The 18,957-nt window shown below is 41.1% G+C and overlaps 1 protein-coding gene across 1 annotated transcript in view; it reads left to right on the forward strand.

The window, feature by feature from the left end:
- adamts3 (ADAM metallopeptidase with thrombospondin type 1 motif, 3) overlaps window positions 1–6,419 on the forward strand; it is a 219,384-nt gene extending 212,965 nt beyond the window's left edge. The window contains exon 22 of the mRNA XM_050050278.1: window positions 422–6,419. Coding sequence (XP_049906235.1) covers window positions 422–906 — 485 coding nt within the window. The 3' untranslated portion in view covers window positions 907–6,419. The remainder of the gene's footprint in view (window positions 1–421) is intronic.
- The last annotated feature ends 12,538 nt before the right edge of the window (window positions 6,420–18,957 follow it).

The raw sequence follows: 18,957 nt of genomic DNA on the forward strand, positions 1-18,957 counted from the left end.
TCTTTTCATCCAAATGGTTAGAAATGTCTATGTGGATTCTGGACATACCGTTTATTCTGGATAAACGGATGCCTACAAATGTTACCCAAATGTATTGTTAATGCAAATACATGAGAGGCACAAACTCAAACCCTGCTCACAGTTAGTCTGTGCAGTAGTGTGGAACTGTGACACAAGTTTTGTCCGAGCAGACTTCAGTTGAATAAGCGTCATTCTGCTGATTACCTAATGTGACTGAAATCCACTGCAGTTTTTTGTTTTTTTTTGCTGTCAGTCTCTAATTAATAGCAATGTGACAGCGCTCTTTAATGCACCTACTTCCACTCACCCTTTTTTATAATCTTTCCAAGGCCGTCTCTCACAGCTTTTCAGCACTGCGTGACACGCTCTGAGTTCACACCGTATGCTTTTTACCTTTCAGATGAACCATGTAATGGAGACAAATCCATCTTCTGCCAAATGGAGGTGCTTGCGCGATACTGCTCCATTCCAGGCTACAACAAACTGTGCTGCGACTCCTGCAGCAAGCGCAGCGGGGCTCTGTCTCTGTTCTCCGAGGCGGCTGAGACGGAGGAGCATGTCCGCTTCGGGTCAGCCTCCCAGCTGCTTGAGACATTAACAGCCTCTGTAGTGGCCAACGGCACTCGCGTTGGTAAACAAGTCTCAGGCAAAGGCTCCCCCTCATCAGGCAACGCTGTGAAACACGTCACCACCCCTGCCCCACTGAAGAAAACCCCATCAAAGATCACTACAGCACCACGGCGGGTCCCACGCCACATGGGTCTCACTGGCAGGAAGCTGCCTGCTATGGCGCCATCTCCCCTGGTGGATCCCACAGAGGGTCAAAAGTCGAACGGCTTGACAGATAGTCGGTGGCCTTCAGCGCGCCCTTCAGTGGAGAGATGAAAGTGACGCCCTTCCCCCTTTAGGATTCTTTATGTACAGCAGATAATCCAGCTTCATCCTGAGTCTTCTCACGCCAAAAAACACCACAGAGAGAGAAACGGAGAGACAGAAAGAAAAGTGCTGGTTCACTTTGTTAAGAATTTCCCTTCCCGTTTGCCCCTTCATATTGACTTTTAATATGATATCTTACAGGGAGCTTCCAGAGTATATTATTACTTTAACAGCCGTGCTGCTTTGCTTTCATACATTTCATAGAAAGGAGAAAATAATTCAATCATTTTGAGGTAAAAGGGGCACATGGTCTGAAGGGAATTTTTATCCACGTAAAATGAAAAGCTTAATGAAACACCGCTTCGGTAGTTCATAGTTAATAATATTAGGGGCACAAAATAGCCAAAGGACAGATTAATACTCAAAGGAAGCTATTTTTTACCACACTGGCTTCAAACTTGTATCAGTAGATATTACAAAGAATTGGCTGCTCAGTTCCAAACAAACCTTTTTGACCCAACAGGTCTTGAAGCTTTCTTTGATGTCACCTACAGTAACAGGTGCAGCAAGGTGTCTGATTGGTCTTTTCTCTGGTCTTGGTATTTAATGAATCAGGCCCCTTGTGTCTGCGGAGTGTTGTCACGGATCCTCCGGCAAAACCTCAGCAGACAGCAAGAGGGAGAATGTCAACAGTTGCAGTCATTAGAGCTGATTCAATTTGTGAAAATATATGCAGACTGCACCAGTAGAAAAGAAACAGACACAGGAAGTGGTGTAGAAATGCATGTTACACTTGTGGGTGTTAAAAAAAACACAACACATCTTAAGAGTAAATAGTTACCTATGTTGCTCTGTTGGTGCATCCTAGATGCTTTGCATTTGATTAACATAGAATAGCGGCTTGATGCAACTAATGAGATGCCGACATGTCAGATCTCTAGACTGTCACCTTCGAGCTGGATGGGAGGTTTAGTTTGCTATGAATCTATGAAAGAGGAAGATGATGGACAAAAAGGTTTAAAAAAAATTCATAAACGGATCATCTGAAAATCCCCTTTTTACTTGAACATTACAAACTGCCATTTTCTTGCCAAAAAGTGTAAGCCTAAAACTTGACTTAGAGAGATTTCAGCTGTCCCAGTACTTGAGGAGTCACTGCATACACAAAATCAAACACCGGACTTTGTACGGCCACATATGGAAAGTGGCCACACCAGTGAACCCATTGGGGAAATGGTTTTGGATGTATAGATTGTTTTTTTTTTTTGTTTTGTTTTTTAAAATATATCCAGCAATGACTGTTAAATGGCGCTCTACAGTTTCTATGGAAATGGGTATTTATAAAGGTTCCTGTAAATACTGTACATGAAAATATCAGTATTATTTTAAGAAGCTGAGGATACTTCAAAAACCATTTTAATCAATTATAATAACATATTATTCCTGATGTTTACAGTTTTCAGCAGCGGTGTTAAATGGACATTAACAATGCACAATCTCACTCTAAATGCTGGTGCAAATTTCTCTAAGGAATGTTTTAAAAGACATATTTTGAGAAAGATGCATGATTGTTTCCCTTCCGAGAGTTAGATGAGAAGGTTGTTGCCAAGTTTGTATCTGCACGGTAAATCTGAAGCTTCAGCCAGGAGACAGTTAGCTTAGCTCAGCATAAGTTTAAAAGCATACCTACCAACACCTATAAAGCTCACTAATACATGTTATTATTCCTTCGTTTGATACAAACAAAACCAAAGTGTGAAAACAACACAAAAGGATTTCTAGCCTGACTCTGTCACCTTTGGACACAGCCAGGCTAGCTGATTCCCTCTGCATTTATTCACTGTGCTAAGCTAGCATCTCCTGACTGATGATAAGGTGCAGACATGACTGGTATCAATCTTGTCTAATTTTTGGCAAGAAAATGATTAAAGCGCATTTCCCAAAATGTCAAACCGTTCCTTTGAGAAGCATCGTTTACACATTACATCACCCAGCCTTTAAGTTTTAGCTAAATCAAAAGTTTCTATGGTGCTAGCCATCAACCTTTGACTTTCTGTTTTGCTTTCCTTGTCAACATTTTTGCTCAGAAAGGTTGAAGTTGTTAGGTCAAAGAAGGGAACAAATTTAATTTAATAGCAGGGGTGTAGTGCTGCTGGAGTGCAACATAAACAACACTCCGCCACTTTTCCTCCAAGTGAGGAAATAGAATAAGCGCAGTTCGCATAATCTGAAATCCATCTACATTTTTGAAGCACCTGAAGATCCAATCACCACGAAAGGGTATGTTATGAATTAATAGAATTGTCAAAGTTGTCATATCATCATTAAACATGCATAGAGTCACAACATCAGCTCACGCAAGTGACGTGCAAGAAAGCATTCCACCATAAAGCAGTCGGTAGCTTCTAGCAGCCTTGATTGGCACAGTGATTACAGCAAGTCATTACAACCTACTACAACCATGGAATTGCAGAATACTAGTTAGCTGGATGTTTGTCTAACGACTGCATAACACCCTCAATATGAAACTATTCATAACGTTTATCTAACGTGATCGTGTGGTCAGTTATAGTTCACTAATGTATGTAATCAAGCCACAGTTCAACTGAGCGCACATCATAGAGCCTGTTTACACCTGATGTTAGCATGCGTTTTGCTGATCTGAACATAAGCCGACAGCAGAGACACGTCGCCGTTCACACCTGTGTCTGTCATCCGTCTCAAGCTAAACACTTGACTTCAGATTTTGTCACTGCCTCTGTCACTTACACTGCAAGGTCCAAGGGCCCCACGCACAGTTATCATGTCCACACTCTCGCTAGCTGCTCGCTAGTTACATTAGCGGATGTGTGGGTACAGCTGGAGACACATCACATCTCCTTCCAAAGGGCAAAGTGATGGAAAGTTGAGCAACTCGTCTTAAAATGGGCAAAGAGTGTTGGTACGCTGTCACCAAAACTACCACCACATCTAGAACTGATGATGTAGTCCTTGTCTGGGATGTATCAGGACGAAGTAGCTGTGTCTCAATTCAAAGGCTGCGGCCTTTGAAGGGCGTGGCCTTTGCGGTCGACGTCCGCCTTTTCCTTTTGAAGACCGCATCAGCCAAACCAAACAGTCTCCGAAATAGGAAGATCTGGTCTGCGGAGGATTTCTTGGTTGCATCACCAGTTGCTCTCGCCCCGACCCACTGGCATTCCTGTTACCTGGCAACGGCCCAAGACACTGCCGTTTGATATATTACAGGCAGATGGACCATTTTCAGGTTAACTAGTGAATAGTAATGTTAACGACAGTCAACCGTCAGCTAGGTAACAACTGTTAGTTAACTTAACATATAACCTTCACCGGCGTGCAATGCATCTTGGGATAGGCTGGGCCACGGAGGATTCATCCGTTGCTTCATCCAAATTCTGGGAAAGAAGGCTGCATTTCTCGGCCGCATTTGAAGGAGCCTTTGAAATGGGACAGCCTTGGTCGCACCGATGTGACGAGTCGTTTTTCAAATGCAGCCTTCAAAAGCTGCAGCCCCTGAATTGAGACACAGCTACTGTCATTTACACTTAAAGAGATATGTGGTCAAATGCATCCCAGACCATCTCTGCTAGTGGTTTGAGTGATCAGGTCACAATGTGTCTTAGTGGTTGTTTACACTTGTATTAAGTGCTGTCCAACTGTGATTGGATCAGCCAAGACATATATTAATAGCAGGTATAAACAGGCTCATAGATGGACTCAGGTACCTGAACAAACAGCACTACACCCCTGCTGATTACTGTATGTTATATACAGTATGCCCATGTTCGTCTTGAACAGACTAAAAAAGGAAGTGAGTTTTTCACCATGCAACTGAAATATATTGTAAAATTTCTACTCTGATGTTTCCATGAAAGACGCAAAAACTCATCTTGAAAATGTTTAGTTTGTGATTTGCAGATTATTTTCCACAGTGACATATGCTGTCAAATTTCAACTCACTTAAAGCTGCATTAAGCGTTTTTTGACCACTAGGGGGCAGAAAGGCTCCCAAACACACTCACAGAAACAGAGCGACGCGAGACTCCCATTTAATCATGTTACTGTCCACCTGATGAATGTAAGTCAAGTATTCACTCTCCTTTTAGCTCTGTTTTGGTCTCTACCAGCTCCTGAGGGAAACATCTGCCTCTTTCTTCACCAGTTACTTGTTTATTTCAGCTCTCTGCTGTTTGGTGCTAACATACACTTGGCTCTTTGATTTTTATCTGGGGGAGTTAACGAGAGCCAAACCAACGTGCTATAAGCTGTGAAGAGCTGCAGGTGTTTTTCTCTCAGCTGGTCCAGCGCTGTGAGTGATCCTTTCACAATACACAGTCATTTGATCCATTTTTAATATCAAAAATCTCGCTTAATGGAGCTTTAAGCACATCACACCCATTCACATTCAGTCTGAATAAGGTTTTATTGTACATGATGTGTTTGCAGGAACAAAGCCTCATTGTGAGCAAAAGAGTTTTACTGTATGTGGAACATGTTTGTTTTTTCCAAAGTATTTCCTAAATGGCTTTTTATGGTGGAAGAAGGTTCAGGAGAGAGAAAGCTATTTATTTAAAAAAAAAAAAAAAAAATCCTCACAACCACCATGCATCTGACTGCAATAGCAAAGACACAGTTTTGTGTTTTCAGCAAAGAAATAACTATTCACACTCACTCCTGTGTGCCAATGTATAGTACATGTATATAGCATTGAGTACATAAATATTTATTGAAAGCTAAAGGGTTCTGCTTTGTTTTTACAGTATGCGTGGTGCCAGCTGGTCAATAAGCTGCAGCAGATAAACCATTGAATCACAAGTTTTCCAGCACATTTTCAAAAATTTTAAATGGATTTCTACTTTTAAAAAATGAAAAAAAAAAGAATGTGATAGATTAGGAATTACATTGTTTTTTTGCAAACAATTAGATGTAAATATACATGCTCAATTTTGAGATGTTTTACTTGTCAGAAAGCTGTCTTTTCACAGCTGTTGTGTAGAAGTTGTTAACAGAGCTGTTGCATCACAGCGACATGTACTGACCAGACAAATGCTTTATTTTAACCAATAAAACATTAATAGTGTAGTACCAGTAAGCCAGTAAAGTTTGTTTTTATGCTGTTTGTAGTGTCAGTATTGTCTAACCATTTTACATTTCCTCCCTTGTTCTTTTCACATCTTTACTCGCTGCCTATACAACATTGCTGCTAATGTTATACAGAGCTAGTAATGATAAAATAGGGTAGTTGTAGATGTTACATTGACAATCCCTGAGCCTCAGACAGATATTACTGCATAGGATTCTCCATGTACTGTATCAATACCCCTGTGCTATCCGTGCATTGAAGTATTACGATTGTCGTGACTGTCAGTCAGTCACTCTCTGCTCTATTCGCTTTTCTATGTATTTGTGTAGATTGAAGTGTACACTACTGATGCTGTTTGTTGTAATGGGGAGCACATAGCAATAAAAGATATGATAACTACTCTGATTTCTTGCTTTCGGACTTCCTTTGCCATCATTTCTACATCTGTGAGGTTCAGTTCGGCAGCAATAAAAAATAAAAAAAAAAAAACGGGTAAATCCAATCATGTATAATAGTCAAGTTTAAGATTTTAGCATTTTTATGTGACAGCTGTGGCCAGCAACATTATGTTTTTAGGTTGTCCGTCCCATTTTCCCGAATAAGATATCTCAAGAACACCTTGAGGGAATTGGGACAAACATCCAATTGGATTCAAGGATGAAGTGATCAAGTTTACTGTGACCTCGTCTGTCCCATTCTCATGAGTGTGATATCTCGAGAATACCCCAAAGGATTTTTTTCAAATTTGGCACAAACATCCACATAGACAAAACGCTGAACTTATAAGATTGTGGCAGTCAAAGGTTAAGGTCACTGTGACCTATCTTTTTATAAGCTCTCGACCTCACTTACATGCTGTGCCCAGGAATGTCTCGAACACAACAAAATAAGGTTTTGTGTGCAGATAAACTCACCACCAAACACTTCTAGGGGGTCATAAGTGAAGATTGAGAGGGGTATGAGTCTATGCATTGTTTTTTTAATCCTGCGTAGAATACCTGTAATGTTACTTTAAGTTTTCTCAAGACAGCTTTAGTAAGCTCAAGGCTAACGCTAAAGCTATGATGTCACTTACATGCACAAACCAGAAGGAAGGTGTACTGTACTGCGCAAGATCTACTGATAAACAGTACAAAAACAACAATTGGCTATATTAAAGCCAAAAACAAAATATATAAAGACATTTTTAAAACTAAATTAGTAGCAAATATTTAAAAGGACATTCATGCATCTAGTTACGGCCGGGCTCCACCGGGCACGTCAGTGGCGCGACACGTCTGCAGCGCGACAACCCTCTATTTTACGCGGCTCTTCTGTTTTTGCCACACTACGCTCCCCTACGCGACCCTCCAGCAGATAAAAACTACATGAAATAGTGTGCTAAATGAGCACAATGTGTTTTTAAATGAATGAATCATTATCAGAGGTGATATGTGATGATTTTTTTTCATGCATTTACCCATGTTTATCCGTGACATTGTGTAAATGTCCGTGGCGGTCTTTTGAAAGCGAGTAGACGACAAACAGTACAGCAAACTTGTAGATAACTCAAATATATGTAATAACTTAGGTGGAAAATGCTTTAACATTTCTTTCAGCCTACATGCAGCCTCTCGGCTCAACAAACGGTAAACAACCCCGCTGGCTTCTCTACGTGTCGCTTCTGTACGCAGTCAGTGGAGCCAGTGTTACCACAAGATCTAGGGGCAATACAAGGACATTACACAGTCAGGTGACACAGAGTACAGTCGGACTAGCATGCAGATAGTCATGCAGGCAACACACACACACTATGCAGAGCAGGTAATAAACATTATGTACAGGGACAAAGCAAAGCCAACTCACGATCATGCATTGCACAGGCAAGCACACAAGGAGACAGTCAAGAACAGTCAGGCAAGCGGGCAGGCATACAGGGTTGGGCAGCTGCAACGGGGCGAGTTAATCTCTCAATCCTTGACTTCCCAGCCCACTCTCTGAACATGTTGGCTATAGCCTGATGATGGTAAACCCTGGGGGCATCGGCCAGTATTTCAGCAGGGTACATAAAAAGGCATAGTAGTCGCGCACATCCAAAAACCATTCGGGGCAGCTGCTGGACCAATTAAAGATAGCAATTAAACACAAAGACAGGTCTGCACACTGTAGCTCCCTTCAGTACAGTTTATTAGCACACCCACAAGTGACTTTTCAAGCTAATGCTCTTCTTCAGACTTTGAGAAATACGATGTAGTCAGCCAAGACTTCCTTTTTCATGCAATTGTCAGTCTAGACAACATTTTGCTAATCTCTATGAACAGATATCTGCATATGAATGCAGATACATTTTTAAAAAGCTATCAGAATCAAAGTCATTATAACAGAGGTGGAGGTTACCTCTTGGATATTACTTTGGCTGGCTGGCTGTGTAACCCCTCAGCTTCCTGATCTGATCCTGGTCTGGTACACAGGGGCTGTGTTGTAATCTGCCTAGCAACAGTGACAGCCTCCTTTCCATCCACGGGACTTTTGCACAGTCATTGTCAGAGAGGCTGATTTGTTCCAAGATCACATTTCGGCCAATATGTTCCACTTCTTTTGCTCTCCACACACTGCTGTTCACCTGCAGGCAACCAAAGCTTGCTCACATGTGATTGGCCGATAATACTACCGAAACCACAACACTTCTGATGGCAGAATCTTGTACCGTTGCGCACAGATTCTGCATACATATACAGCTAACTTTTTATGTAATGAAGCCAACACCAAAGTGCCAAAAAAACTGCAGTTCCGCTTCTGTCCACTTGAGGCAGGCTCCAGAAGCGAAACAATCCTCCCCATGTTAACTTTACAGTAGAAACAAACATGTTTACAGCCTGGTACAAAAAACGGTTTTAGTCTCCATAGCTAATTTCAACATTCGTGACAACTGCACAGAGGGCAACGTTTTATATAACTCGCTTGTTTACATTTTATTAAGGCTTAAAGTTACACATAATCAAACGAGGGCTGCTTTGAGTGACAGGTTGTTTGCTGATGGTGTCCTTGGCCTCTCAGTCAGATCCACCCCTCGTTCCTCCACAGCTCTATGGTCACGTCTGGCTCCAAAAATCCAAGATGGACTGGAGTCCATAACCCAGTAGTCTCGCCACCAGACAATCAGAGATCTCCACGTCTAACAACCCAGTGGGTATATCACAGTGCCTATGTCCATTATAGTCTGACTCAAGCCCTTTTACTTCTACAAAAAAACACATGTTTTTTCTCTCAAACATGTTGATTGATTTTTAAAAAAGGTTCAATAACTTTAGTTTTTAGTAAACGTTTCTTAAAGTGGAGTAAATAATGATTTTTTTGGGGACTATTTTCTACTTTAGAATAATCCTCACTTGGAGGTGTAGTTTCCGGCGGCAGAGCAGTGTATGTGGGATGGACCCAAAATAAACTAAAGTGTGTGTGTTTATGGTAATGAGGGAACATTTCACCCAATGCTACATTGTGACTCACTGATGTATTTTTAATGGTATCTGGATGGAGCAACAATGGAGCTCTGCGGCACAGAGGGAGAGCATATGTCAGGCTTTGGTTACACTGACAGAACATGTTAGTCTGCTCAACTAATGCTGGTTCTGGTCGTTTTATTTGATTTGTTTAAGATGTCAGACGTATACTTGAAATAGAAAGCAGCACTTGAGAGTGACAGATGTGCAGGGAAGTGTAAATTACACGTCTTAATTATTTACTCAAACCCGTGGCCTCCCTAATTGTTTGTGGACAGTGTTATGAGTTTATTTAATTGCTGCTCTTCTGTTTTCTTGTGTATCAACAGTGGATGTTTCTGCTTATGGTCAGCCATTTATTCCCAACAAACTGATTCCACTGGAAATATAATGCACATTACTTCCTGTACATAAGAAGAAAGAAAGCAAATATAAATGATTTCATCAAGTCACTACACAGCTGCTTTAATCAGTGATTAGTCACGTACATCAGCAGTATGTGGTGAAACAGTCATTTAATATGAAATGTGAAGCATGATCACCGGAGCACCGTGCTATATTTACTTGAAAACTGAATGATATGCAATTAACACTGGTGCAGTCACAGACACAGAGCTAGTTCACCTTTCTCTATGAATTGATTCTTGACTGTTTATCTAACCCTGCAGCTTCACAAAGGCATTAATTACACCTTTACTTCCAGCAGCAGCTCCAGGTTAAACCTCATTTCCTTTCCGAACGATAAACACTTGAGTTCTGAATGACTGATACAAGATCTTTTCAGATGTCACAATAATACTACAGGGTTATCTAAATCTGTACGTGTGCAGCATGTTCATTTTCTCTCTGAGTCATTGGCTGCGTTTTTATTCAGATGTCTTCACAGAGATGCGGGTGCTGCATGTGGGGAAGATCAGGTGTCTAAATCAGGCTGCGGTACAGTTACAGCATGACAGCACGTTACATCTCAAATTAATCAGTTATTTTGTGTAAAAATAGAAGAGACAAAGCATCATGTTTGGTCCTTTACACCACAAGGACATATATTGTGGGTTGTATGTGAATGCTTTATTTTAATTAAAATCATGGAATATTACACATAATTACAATCATCACCTCCTTTTGCTTAATCAATCCTCTACTGCTAAATCAAAGTTGACATTTGCTGCACTGATCACATCTCTGACTGATTAAGTTTATTGATTTTCACCCAACTATGGTTGTAAGGGCTCATTAACATTTGGAATCTCACACATGGGTTGCACTCTGTGTTGCACGCAGAGACACATCTGGGGGAAGTTATTCTGAGGCAGAGGAAGGGGCGTGGCTTCTGGGGCTCCATCCCTGAATGCTTTTTCAAAAGCCCCAAATCTATAAAATACATTCAACTCTGTGTCAGTCTCATAATTACATTCGTCCCTGTGGTTTATATTACTGTTCTGTTCTCTAAAGAAATCTTACTACGTATATAATGACAAAAACTCTGTCGGTGTGTCTGTTCCACGTTTTTCTCCTCACTGACTTGGTCAATCCATGTGAAATTTGGCACAGTGGTAGAGGGTCATGGGAGGATGCCAATGAAGCAATATTACATCAGTTGGCCAAAGGGGGGCGCTATAGCAACCGATTGAAATTGCAAACTTTGAATGGGCATATCTCATGCCCCGTATGTCGTAGAGACATGAAACTTTGCACAGAGATGCCTCTCCTCATGAGGAACACATTTGCCTCAAGAACCCATAACTTCCGCTTATATAGATTTTCCGCCATTTTGAATTTTTTGAAAAACACTTCAAATGGATCTCTTCCTAGGAAGTTTGAGCGATCTGCATGAAACTGGGTGAACATAATCTAGGGACCAATATCTAAAGTTCCCTCTTGGCAAAAGTTGGAAAACTTACTAAAACTGAGCTTCTATAAGGCAATGAATATTGCGGAGGGCGTGGCTCATCACATAAAGGTGTATAACATCTCAAGGGTTTCACCCATCACCACGCAACTTTGTAGGCATATGACCACACATAATCTGAGGGGACCCCTCCATTATTGACCCCATCAAACAAAATGGGGGCGCTAGAGAGCTCATTTCTTATCTAGGCCTAACCGCCATATGGATTTTTACTAAACTTGGTAGATATGTAGAACAGGACGCCTCAAGGTGACTGGAGAAATTTAACTCTAATTGGCAACTGGGTGGCGCTATAACAACAGAAAAATGCTTCAAAATGGCTAAAATGCGACCGATCGCTGTGGCTCCCCCTGTGGACCAATGTTGTTGTTTTTTCTAATTTTTGGTATGACTAAGTCATGGTATGGTATGTTGTACATAATGGGTATGGACTAGTATAATATTATTGAGTAAATGTTCTTCTGTTGGACCAATATTCAATTCAGAGTTTTAAAGACCACATTTACTTGGCATTGTCAGTGATCCTTGATTTGCAATTAGGGAGTGTTCTTTACTTATCAGAGGAGGGATGTGTTTTTTTAACCCTTCCTGAAGCTACAGATCTCTTTTCTTGATCCTCCCTGAGTGACTGGCAGAAAATGCAAGACCCTCCCGCCATCCTGAATTAGTTATTAGATTTTTAAAACCTACCCATTGATGTTTGCTTTTTCAAAAGTTGAAGACAAATTCTGTTATGCTATGGAATTTGTTCTGGAGTTTTTTGTTTGTGTTCATTGTTTCACATTATTCATTTATGTTTAATCTGCTTCCTGTTTTTATTTTGTAGATTCTCTCCTCATGTGTCGTGTCTGGTTTATTTCCTGTCTTTGTGTGTTTTCCTGCCTGTTTTCTGTCACACAATTCAATTAAATTCAATTTTATTTGTAAAGCCCAATATCACAAATCACAATTTGCCTCACAGGGCTTTACAGCATACGACATCCCTCTGTCCTTCGGACCCTCACAGCGGATAAGGAAAAACTCCCCAAAAAAAAACCTTTAACAGGGGAAAAAAACGGTAGAAACCTCAGGAAGAGCAACTGAGGAGGGATCCCTCTTCCAGGACGGACAGACATGCAATAGATGTCGTACAGAACAGATCAGCATAATAAATTTGCAATAATCTATATGACAACATAAAAGAGACAGAGAGAGAAATTGACACAGAGAGCTAAGCAGGGCAGACGGTAATGTCACCTGTCTCATTAGTCCTTCCCTGTTCCCAGTCTTCCCTTCACACCTGTTCTGTTTTAGTCTTTTTGCTCCACCACCCTGGTGTTCCCTTCCACACCCTTGTTAATAGCCAATCTCCAGTTCCCTCCTTCTGCCCGTGTTCTTACTCTCAAACTGTGTCTCGTTACTGTGATTCTGTGTATATGTACCTGTGTGTTTCCCTTTGTTCTTTGTCAGTTTGTGCTGCTTTCATCACTGTGTTCTTGGTGTCATTTCCTGCCTGGTATCTTGTGTTTGAGTGACACATAAGATAAAGTGAGTTTGATGAAACATCACTATTTTAAGATCAGATTTGCTTATGTTTTCTGATGGAAGCATTCGCCAGGTGTGTGCATGATGTGTCCAGGGACCGTCGGAAATATGAAATCCAGTGATAATTTCTGTTTTTACAGGCTCTGGCTATGATAAATGGTGTAATAATTCTTCTTCTTTGATTTTTAAAGAAAACATACATTCTCAACCAAACATCTGCAGTACTTCAGTGACCGGCTGTCTGCAGATCTCCTGTTTTGAGTCACCTCCACCCTCTCGTTCAAATATGGTCACTTCTGGCTCCAAAAAAACAACATGGCAACAGCCAAAATGCCGAATTTGAGAGCCCAGTCTCACTCCACAGTCATCTAAATCCGGTGCTTGGGCAATGAGCGTCAGAAACCAACAAAAAACGCCATTCTTTAACGTTGGCATGTTACGTGGCTAGTTGCTGTTAAAGTTTAACAGCATCCAGCGGCTTCAGGGGGAATCGCGGCAGGACAAGGATGAAAGTTAAGGCTGCAAAGTCCGAGTGGGGCGGGCAGGTGGGGTGGTGGATGGGTCCAACAAACACGAGAGAGCGGTGTTTGTGTCCTGTAAGATTCTAACGCCAGACCTTGTTCTTTTTCCTAAACCTAACCACGTGTGTTTGTTGTTGAAAGAAAAAAAAACTTCAATTCGCAGTGTTGTACTGATGTAGTGCTTTTAAAGAAACTGTGTTTAAATGTTAAATTTCCTGTGAAACGGAAGTGCATTTTGAAAGAAGACAATGCATGTGACAGGCAGAACTTGACACGGCTTCTCAGAACATCAACATCCAACGCACCCAGGGTACCTTGCACATCATACGTGGACGTGGAAAGTCCATGACCATCAATATGTGACGAGGTCGGAGTGAGAATGTGTTGAACTTGAGGCTTCAAAACAGGCATCCACAAAGCAAAGAGTCCATTATTTATACAGTCAATGCCTTGAACCCATCCAGCACCTTTGGGATGTACTAGACTGTTTGTTTTTGTAGGGTGCAGAGCATGAATCAATGCCACATATGGATGTAATGTTCAGGTCTTCAGATACATTTGAACATGTGTCATGTTATTCATTTTAATTATATTTCTTATGTAAAACTTAAAATATTAAGCAGCATTGCATAATTTTGTTTAGCAATGTGTTATATTTAACTGCTCTTCATTGAATCTGTGAATTACAAAAAAAACAAAAGTCAAACAGCAAAACAGAACATGCACATCTCCCTTTTTGTATGCCTTTCTGCAGCATTTAATTTGTCTGCACGGCATGATTCAGATTCTGGTTATTATAATTCTGACAGCATCGACAAAAGCTCAGTGTGCCTGAAAGCTGCAGAGCAGCGACTATCTCCCCGGTTTTAAAATCCATTTACACTTTATGCAATTGCTTATATTGTACATAGTATGCGGCTAATATGAACAACAATAATCCAATAGTGGATAAGTCTGGTTAGCTATTTCAGCCTTTTAATCGGGATCTAGATTATTTCCAACAGCGATGTAATTCCCCCAGTGCAAACAATTTGCTGGTTTACTGTACTGCTGCAGATTTTTTAACGCTCAGATCAATGGGATGAGCTGCAAAATGGATTTCTATATGACATGATTAGGTGGAAAATAAGTCCAAATGCATAGGAAGTAAGTTTTCTGCCAAGTACAAAAACCCTATTATTCCAGCTCAGCATTCTCAATCTGCTCAGCAGTGCAGTGCATCTTTTCTGAGACGCTGAGGAGAGACATAGATAATAATAAAATCCTAGAAAAAGTACCACGGCTGGAGACATCAGTGCATGTAAGCCTCTGAGCTCTCCTGAGAAATGGGATGAGACAGAGGAGCCCAGGACACAGAGGCAGAAGGAAAGGAGGATGACACACAGCCAGGGGGGCGGATTATAAGTGAGAACACAACGTCCAGTCTGATTAAAGCGACGTAAAAGAATGATGTACAAAAAACGGCCTTTATTACCTTTTGTTATGTTTCTTTTTGTGTAATCAGGTTTCATGAAAAGCAGCACATGGCGGTAATGAGCACGAGCAAAGAAACATGCGGCTTACGTGTGTGACTTACTTCCATGTGTTGCTTTTCCTACTGTATGGCGCTCACAGCGTCTGACACTGAGCCAGTAGCCACTGTGCACGTCTGATAAGGGCTGATCCTCTGAGCTGACACACTATAAACTACTTTGCACTTTGGGTGGCTGCTTTTGGCAAATGTTGCAAAAGTAAGACGTAAGCCCACTGTAGAGATGCACCATGCCTGCGCTGATGTTACACTTCCTGGCTTGACATCTCAGCACGCTCAGATGCTTTTTAGTCTCTTCTTATCATTGGCTGATAGATCGACATGTCAGCTGCTCTTACCGTCAGTAAGGAAGTCTAGATTGTGCCTCAGTATTCTCTATTTCAATCTCAGCTACAGATCATATGAGCAGTGCAGCCCAGTCGGCAGAAGGAAATGCTGGCATTTTATATTTCTGTAAAACAGAATTTGATACTTTCGCAGGTTTCTTATGTCTCTGAGCTGACTGGTGGAGGGGATGGCCACTTTTCCAGACCAACAACACCAGCATGGCAACATTACTGTGTTTCCTGCCAGAGTAGCTGCTTGAAAGAGGTTGTATTTTCACTGTATTTACACCGGGACTAGTGGCACAAAAAACAGTTGTTTTTTACCAAGACATTGCTGAGTTTTCTGTCAGAGTAATGGCACAAAAGAGGCTGTATTTTCATGGAGATTTCACTGTGTTTACAGCAGAGCTAGTGGCACAAAAAGCGGTTGTTTTTTATCAAGATATCGCTGTGTTTCTTGCAGGAAATGTCTTGGTAAAAAACAGTTGTTTTTACCATGAAAGCGGTTCTTTTTTATGGCAACATTACTGTGTTTCCTGCCGGGGTAGTGGCACAAAAGAGGCTGTATTTTTACTGTATTTACACCGGGACTAGTGGCACAAAAAGCAGTTGTTTTTTTACCAAGACATGGCTGAGTTTCTTGTCAAGATAGTGGCATGAAAGCGGTTCTTTTTTGTTGAGACATTACTTTGTTTCCTGCTGGGGTAGTTGCACGAAAGAGGCTGTATTTTCACTGTATTTACACTGGGATTAGTGTCGCAAAAAACAGTTGTTTTTTACCAAGACATTGCTGATTTTTCTGTCAGGATACTGGCATGAAAGTGGTTCTTTTTTGTTGAGACATTACTGTGTTTCCTGCCAGAGTAATGGCACAAAAGAGGTTGTATTTTCATGGAGACTTCACTGTGTTTACAGCGGAGCTAGTGGCACAAAAAGCGGTTGTTTTTTATGAAGACATCGCTGTGTTTCTTGTCAGGATAGTTGCATGAGAGTGGTTGTTTTTATGGAGACATTACTTTGTTTCCTGCTGGAGTAGTGGCGCAAAATGGGTTGTATTTTCACTGTATTTGTTTTCTACCAAGACATTGCTGAGTTTTCTGTCAGGATAGTGGCATGAAAGTGGTTCTTTTTTATGAAGACATTACTGTGTTTCCTACCAGAGTAATGACACAAAAGAGGCTGTATTTTCACGGAGACTTCACTGTGTTTACAGCGGAGCTAGTGGCACAAAAAGCGGTTGTTTTTTTATCAAGATATCGCTGTGTTTCTTGCAGGAAATGTCTTGGTAAAAAACAGTTGTTTTTACCATGAAAGCGGTTCTTTTTTATGGCAACATTACTGCGTTTCCTGCCGGGGTAGTTGCATGAAAGAGGTTGCATATTCACTGTATTCACACCAGGACTAGTGGCATAAAAAGCGGTTGTTTTTTACCAAGACATGGCTGAGTTTTCTGTCAGGATAGTGACATGAAAGCACTTGTTTTTTACGGAGACACTGCTGTGTTTCCTGACAGAGTAATGGCACAAAAGAGTCTGTATTTTATGAAGACATTGCTGTGTTTCTTGTCAGGATAGTTGCATGAAAGTGGTTGTTTTTATGGAGACATTACTTTATTTCCCACTGGAGTAGTCCCATGAAAGAGGTTGTATTTTCCACACAGACTACACTGTGTTTACACCGGAAATAGTGGCACAAAAAGCAATTTTTTTTTAGTTTTTTACCGAGACATTGCCGTGTCTCCTACTAAGACATGGATGACTTTTCCAGCTGTGATTGTGCCTCCAAAACCAGGTTTTTTAAGCCCCAATGTGACCTTTTCCTAATCGTAACCAAGTGGTTTGTGTGCCTAAACCTAAACACACTTACACCACAGCATTGATGAAATGTGAAGCTTCAACATATCTGCTTCATAACGTACACATGTAATATATTTGTGTTTGTCAGAAACATACAATACCCACATTATTTCTGGTGATTGGGTCAAGTGGAGTTACAGTTGCAAATAAATGCTCACACATTACGTGTGAACAAGCATACACATGTTTCTGAGGAAGGAACCATTGATAAATGAATTAATGACTCTATTGACTCTGATTTATGCACTCTCAATGGTGCTGAGAGTACCCACATTTACCTATTGATGTGTTTTATAGTGTGTGCTACTTTATACTTGCTCCAGTGCATTTATCTGACAGCTATTGATACTAGTTACGTTACAGATTATTTTTTTCAATTTAAAAATGCATTTGATACATTTACTTGATGAAATGCACTTTTAAAAATTAAACCAGTGCTTCTAAACCTTTTCTGGCTCTTAAGATGGTTTCACTTCAGCAACTGCTCGTTCCCAATGAGGTGATGTCATCTCACATTAACCCAAGAACAAAGATAAGAAACAAGTCCACAACATAAATGAATATAGATACAGCAGAACTTTGTTTCTACATCTCTCCTCTCACAGTAATCATCTCATGCCCTCTCAGATTTATCTTGTGACACCCTGAGAGGGACCCAACCCTAACTTTGAAACCACTGGGTTATGCCAGGCAACCAAACTGTGTATGAAGTTGTTGAAACTAGCTTCACCTCGAGCAGCCAAGACAATAAAATGCATCCGTCACAGTTGCTTTTCGTGACACTATCCTCGCTGAAACACAGAGACAGATTGCTGCAAAACACCCACGTGTGGAGCCTAAAAAGTTGCTGGAAACACAGTGATGACTCACTCAACAGTTCTGTCGTTTGTTGGTCTTGAACAGTGTTCTGCTGCTTTTCAGGGATCTTGCTTAGGTATCACACTGTCCACTATCCCTTTGACCTCCAGATGACAAAACATGTGCATTTGTCCCTGCGAATAAGAATATGAAAATAGCACATTATGTGTTTGATGCTCAAAGTTTTCTGTCCAAGCACCCAAAACCCAACAAATGGTAAAACAAAAGCTACAGCCTTTGTCTGTAAGTGTTGTGGTCCAGGGCTGTGTTTCATGCCTTGGACCTCTTAGTTCCAATTCATGGAAATCGTAATGCCACAGACCACCTAAAACGAAGGACACATGCAAGAGCTGCGTCATCATCATCATGACTCCATGGTTGCCGTGGTTACTGTTTGCATCCAGCCAGGGGACGGATGAGTGTTTTTCTATCAGCTGACTTTGCGGTGTGTGCAGCCAAAACAGCAGTCCGTCCCAGTGGCAGGCAGGCGGCCAAGTGTGGCTCAGCGTGTGTGAACATTGGCGTGACAGTGTCTCTAATTGCGTAAGCCCCTCTGAATGAGGGGTGAGCTTGCCAAAGCGTTTCCATGAGATGGCTTGGCTTGAAGACATGTGAGGGGCTTCTTGACAGACTCTTGGCCGAACAATGATGGTTACATTTGATGAACATCTGTGATTAGACTGATGACTGGTTGTGCTTTATGAGCTGAAAGAACAGCAAGTGCCAATCTCAAATGAATTCTGAGAGAAGCCTATTTGTCCTAATGCAACAGTTCAGTCATGTTTGTTACTGTCTCTTCATGTGAGCTGAAAAACCAGTGATGTTTGTATGTAACTGTCACAAGGCGGAAGTGCTAGTTTTATTGTTGTCTTTTCTGTATGATTTTATATTTTGCTGTGCTTTTATGTGTTTCATGTTTTTGTTGTGCTTGGTTTTACTGCTTTTATTTGCATGC

The sequence above is a fragment of the Epinephelus moara genome, chromosome 8, assembly GCF_006386435.1.
Source record: "Epinephelus moara isolate mb chromosome 8, YSFRI_EMoa_1.0, whole genome shotgun sequence".
Classification (NCBI taxonomy): domain Eukaryota; kingdom Metazoa; phylum Chordata; class Actinopteri; order Perciformes; family Serranidae; genus Epinephelus; species Epinephelus moara.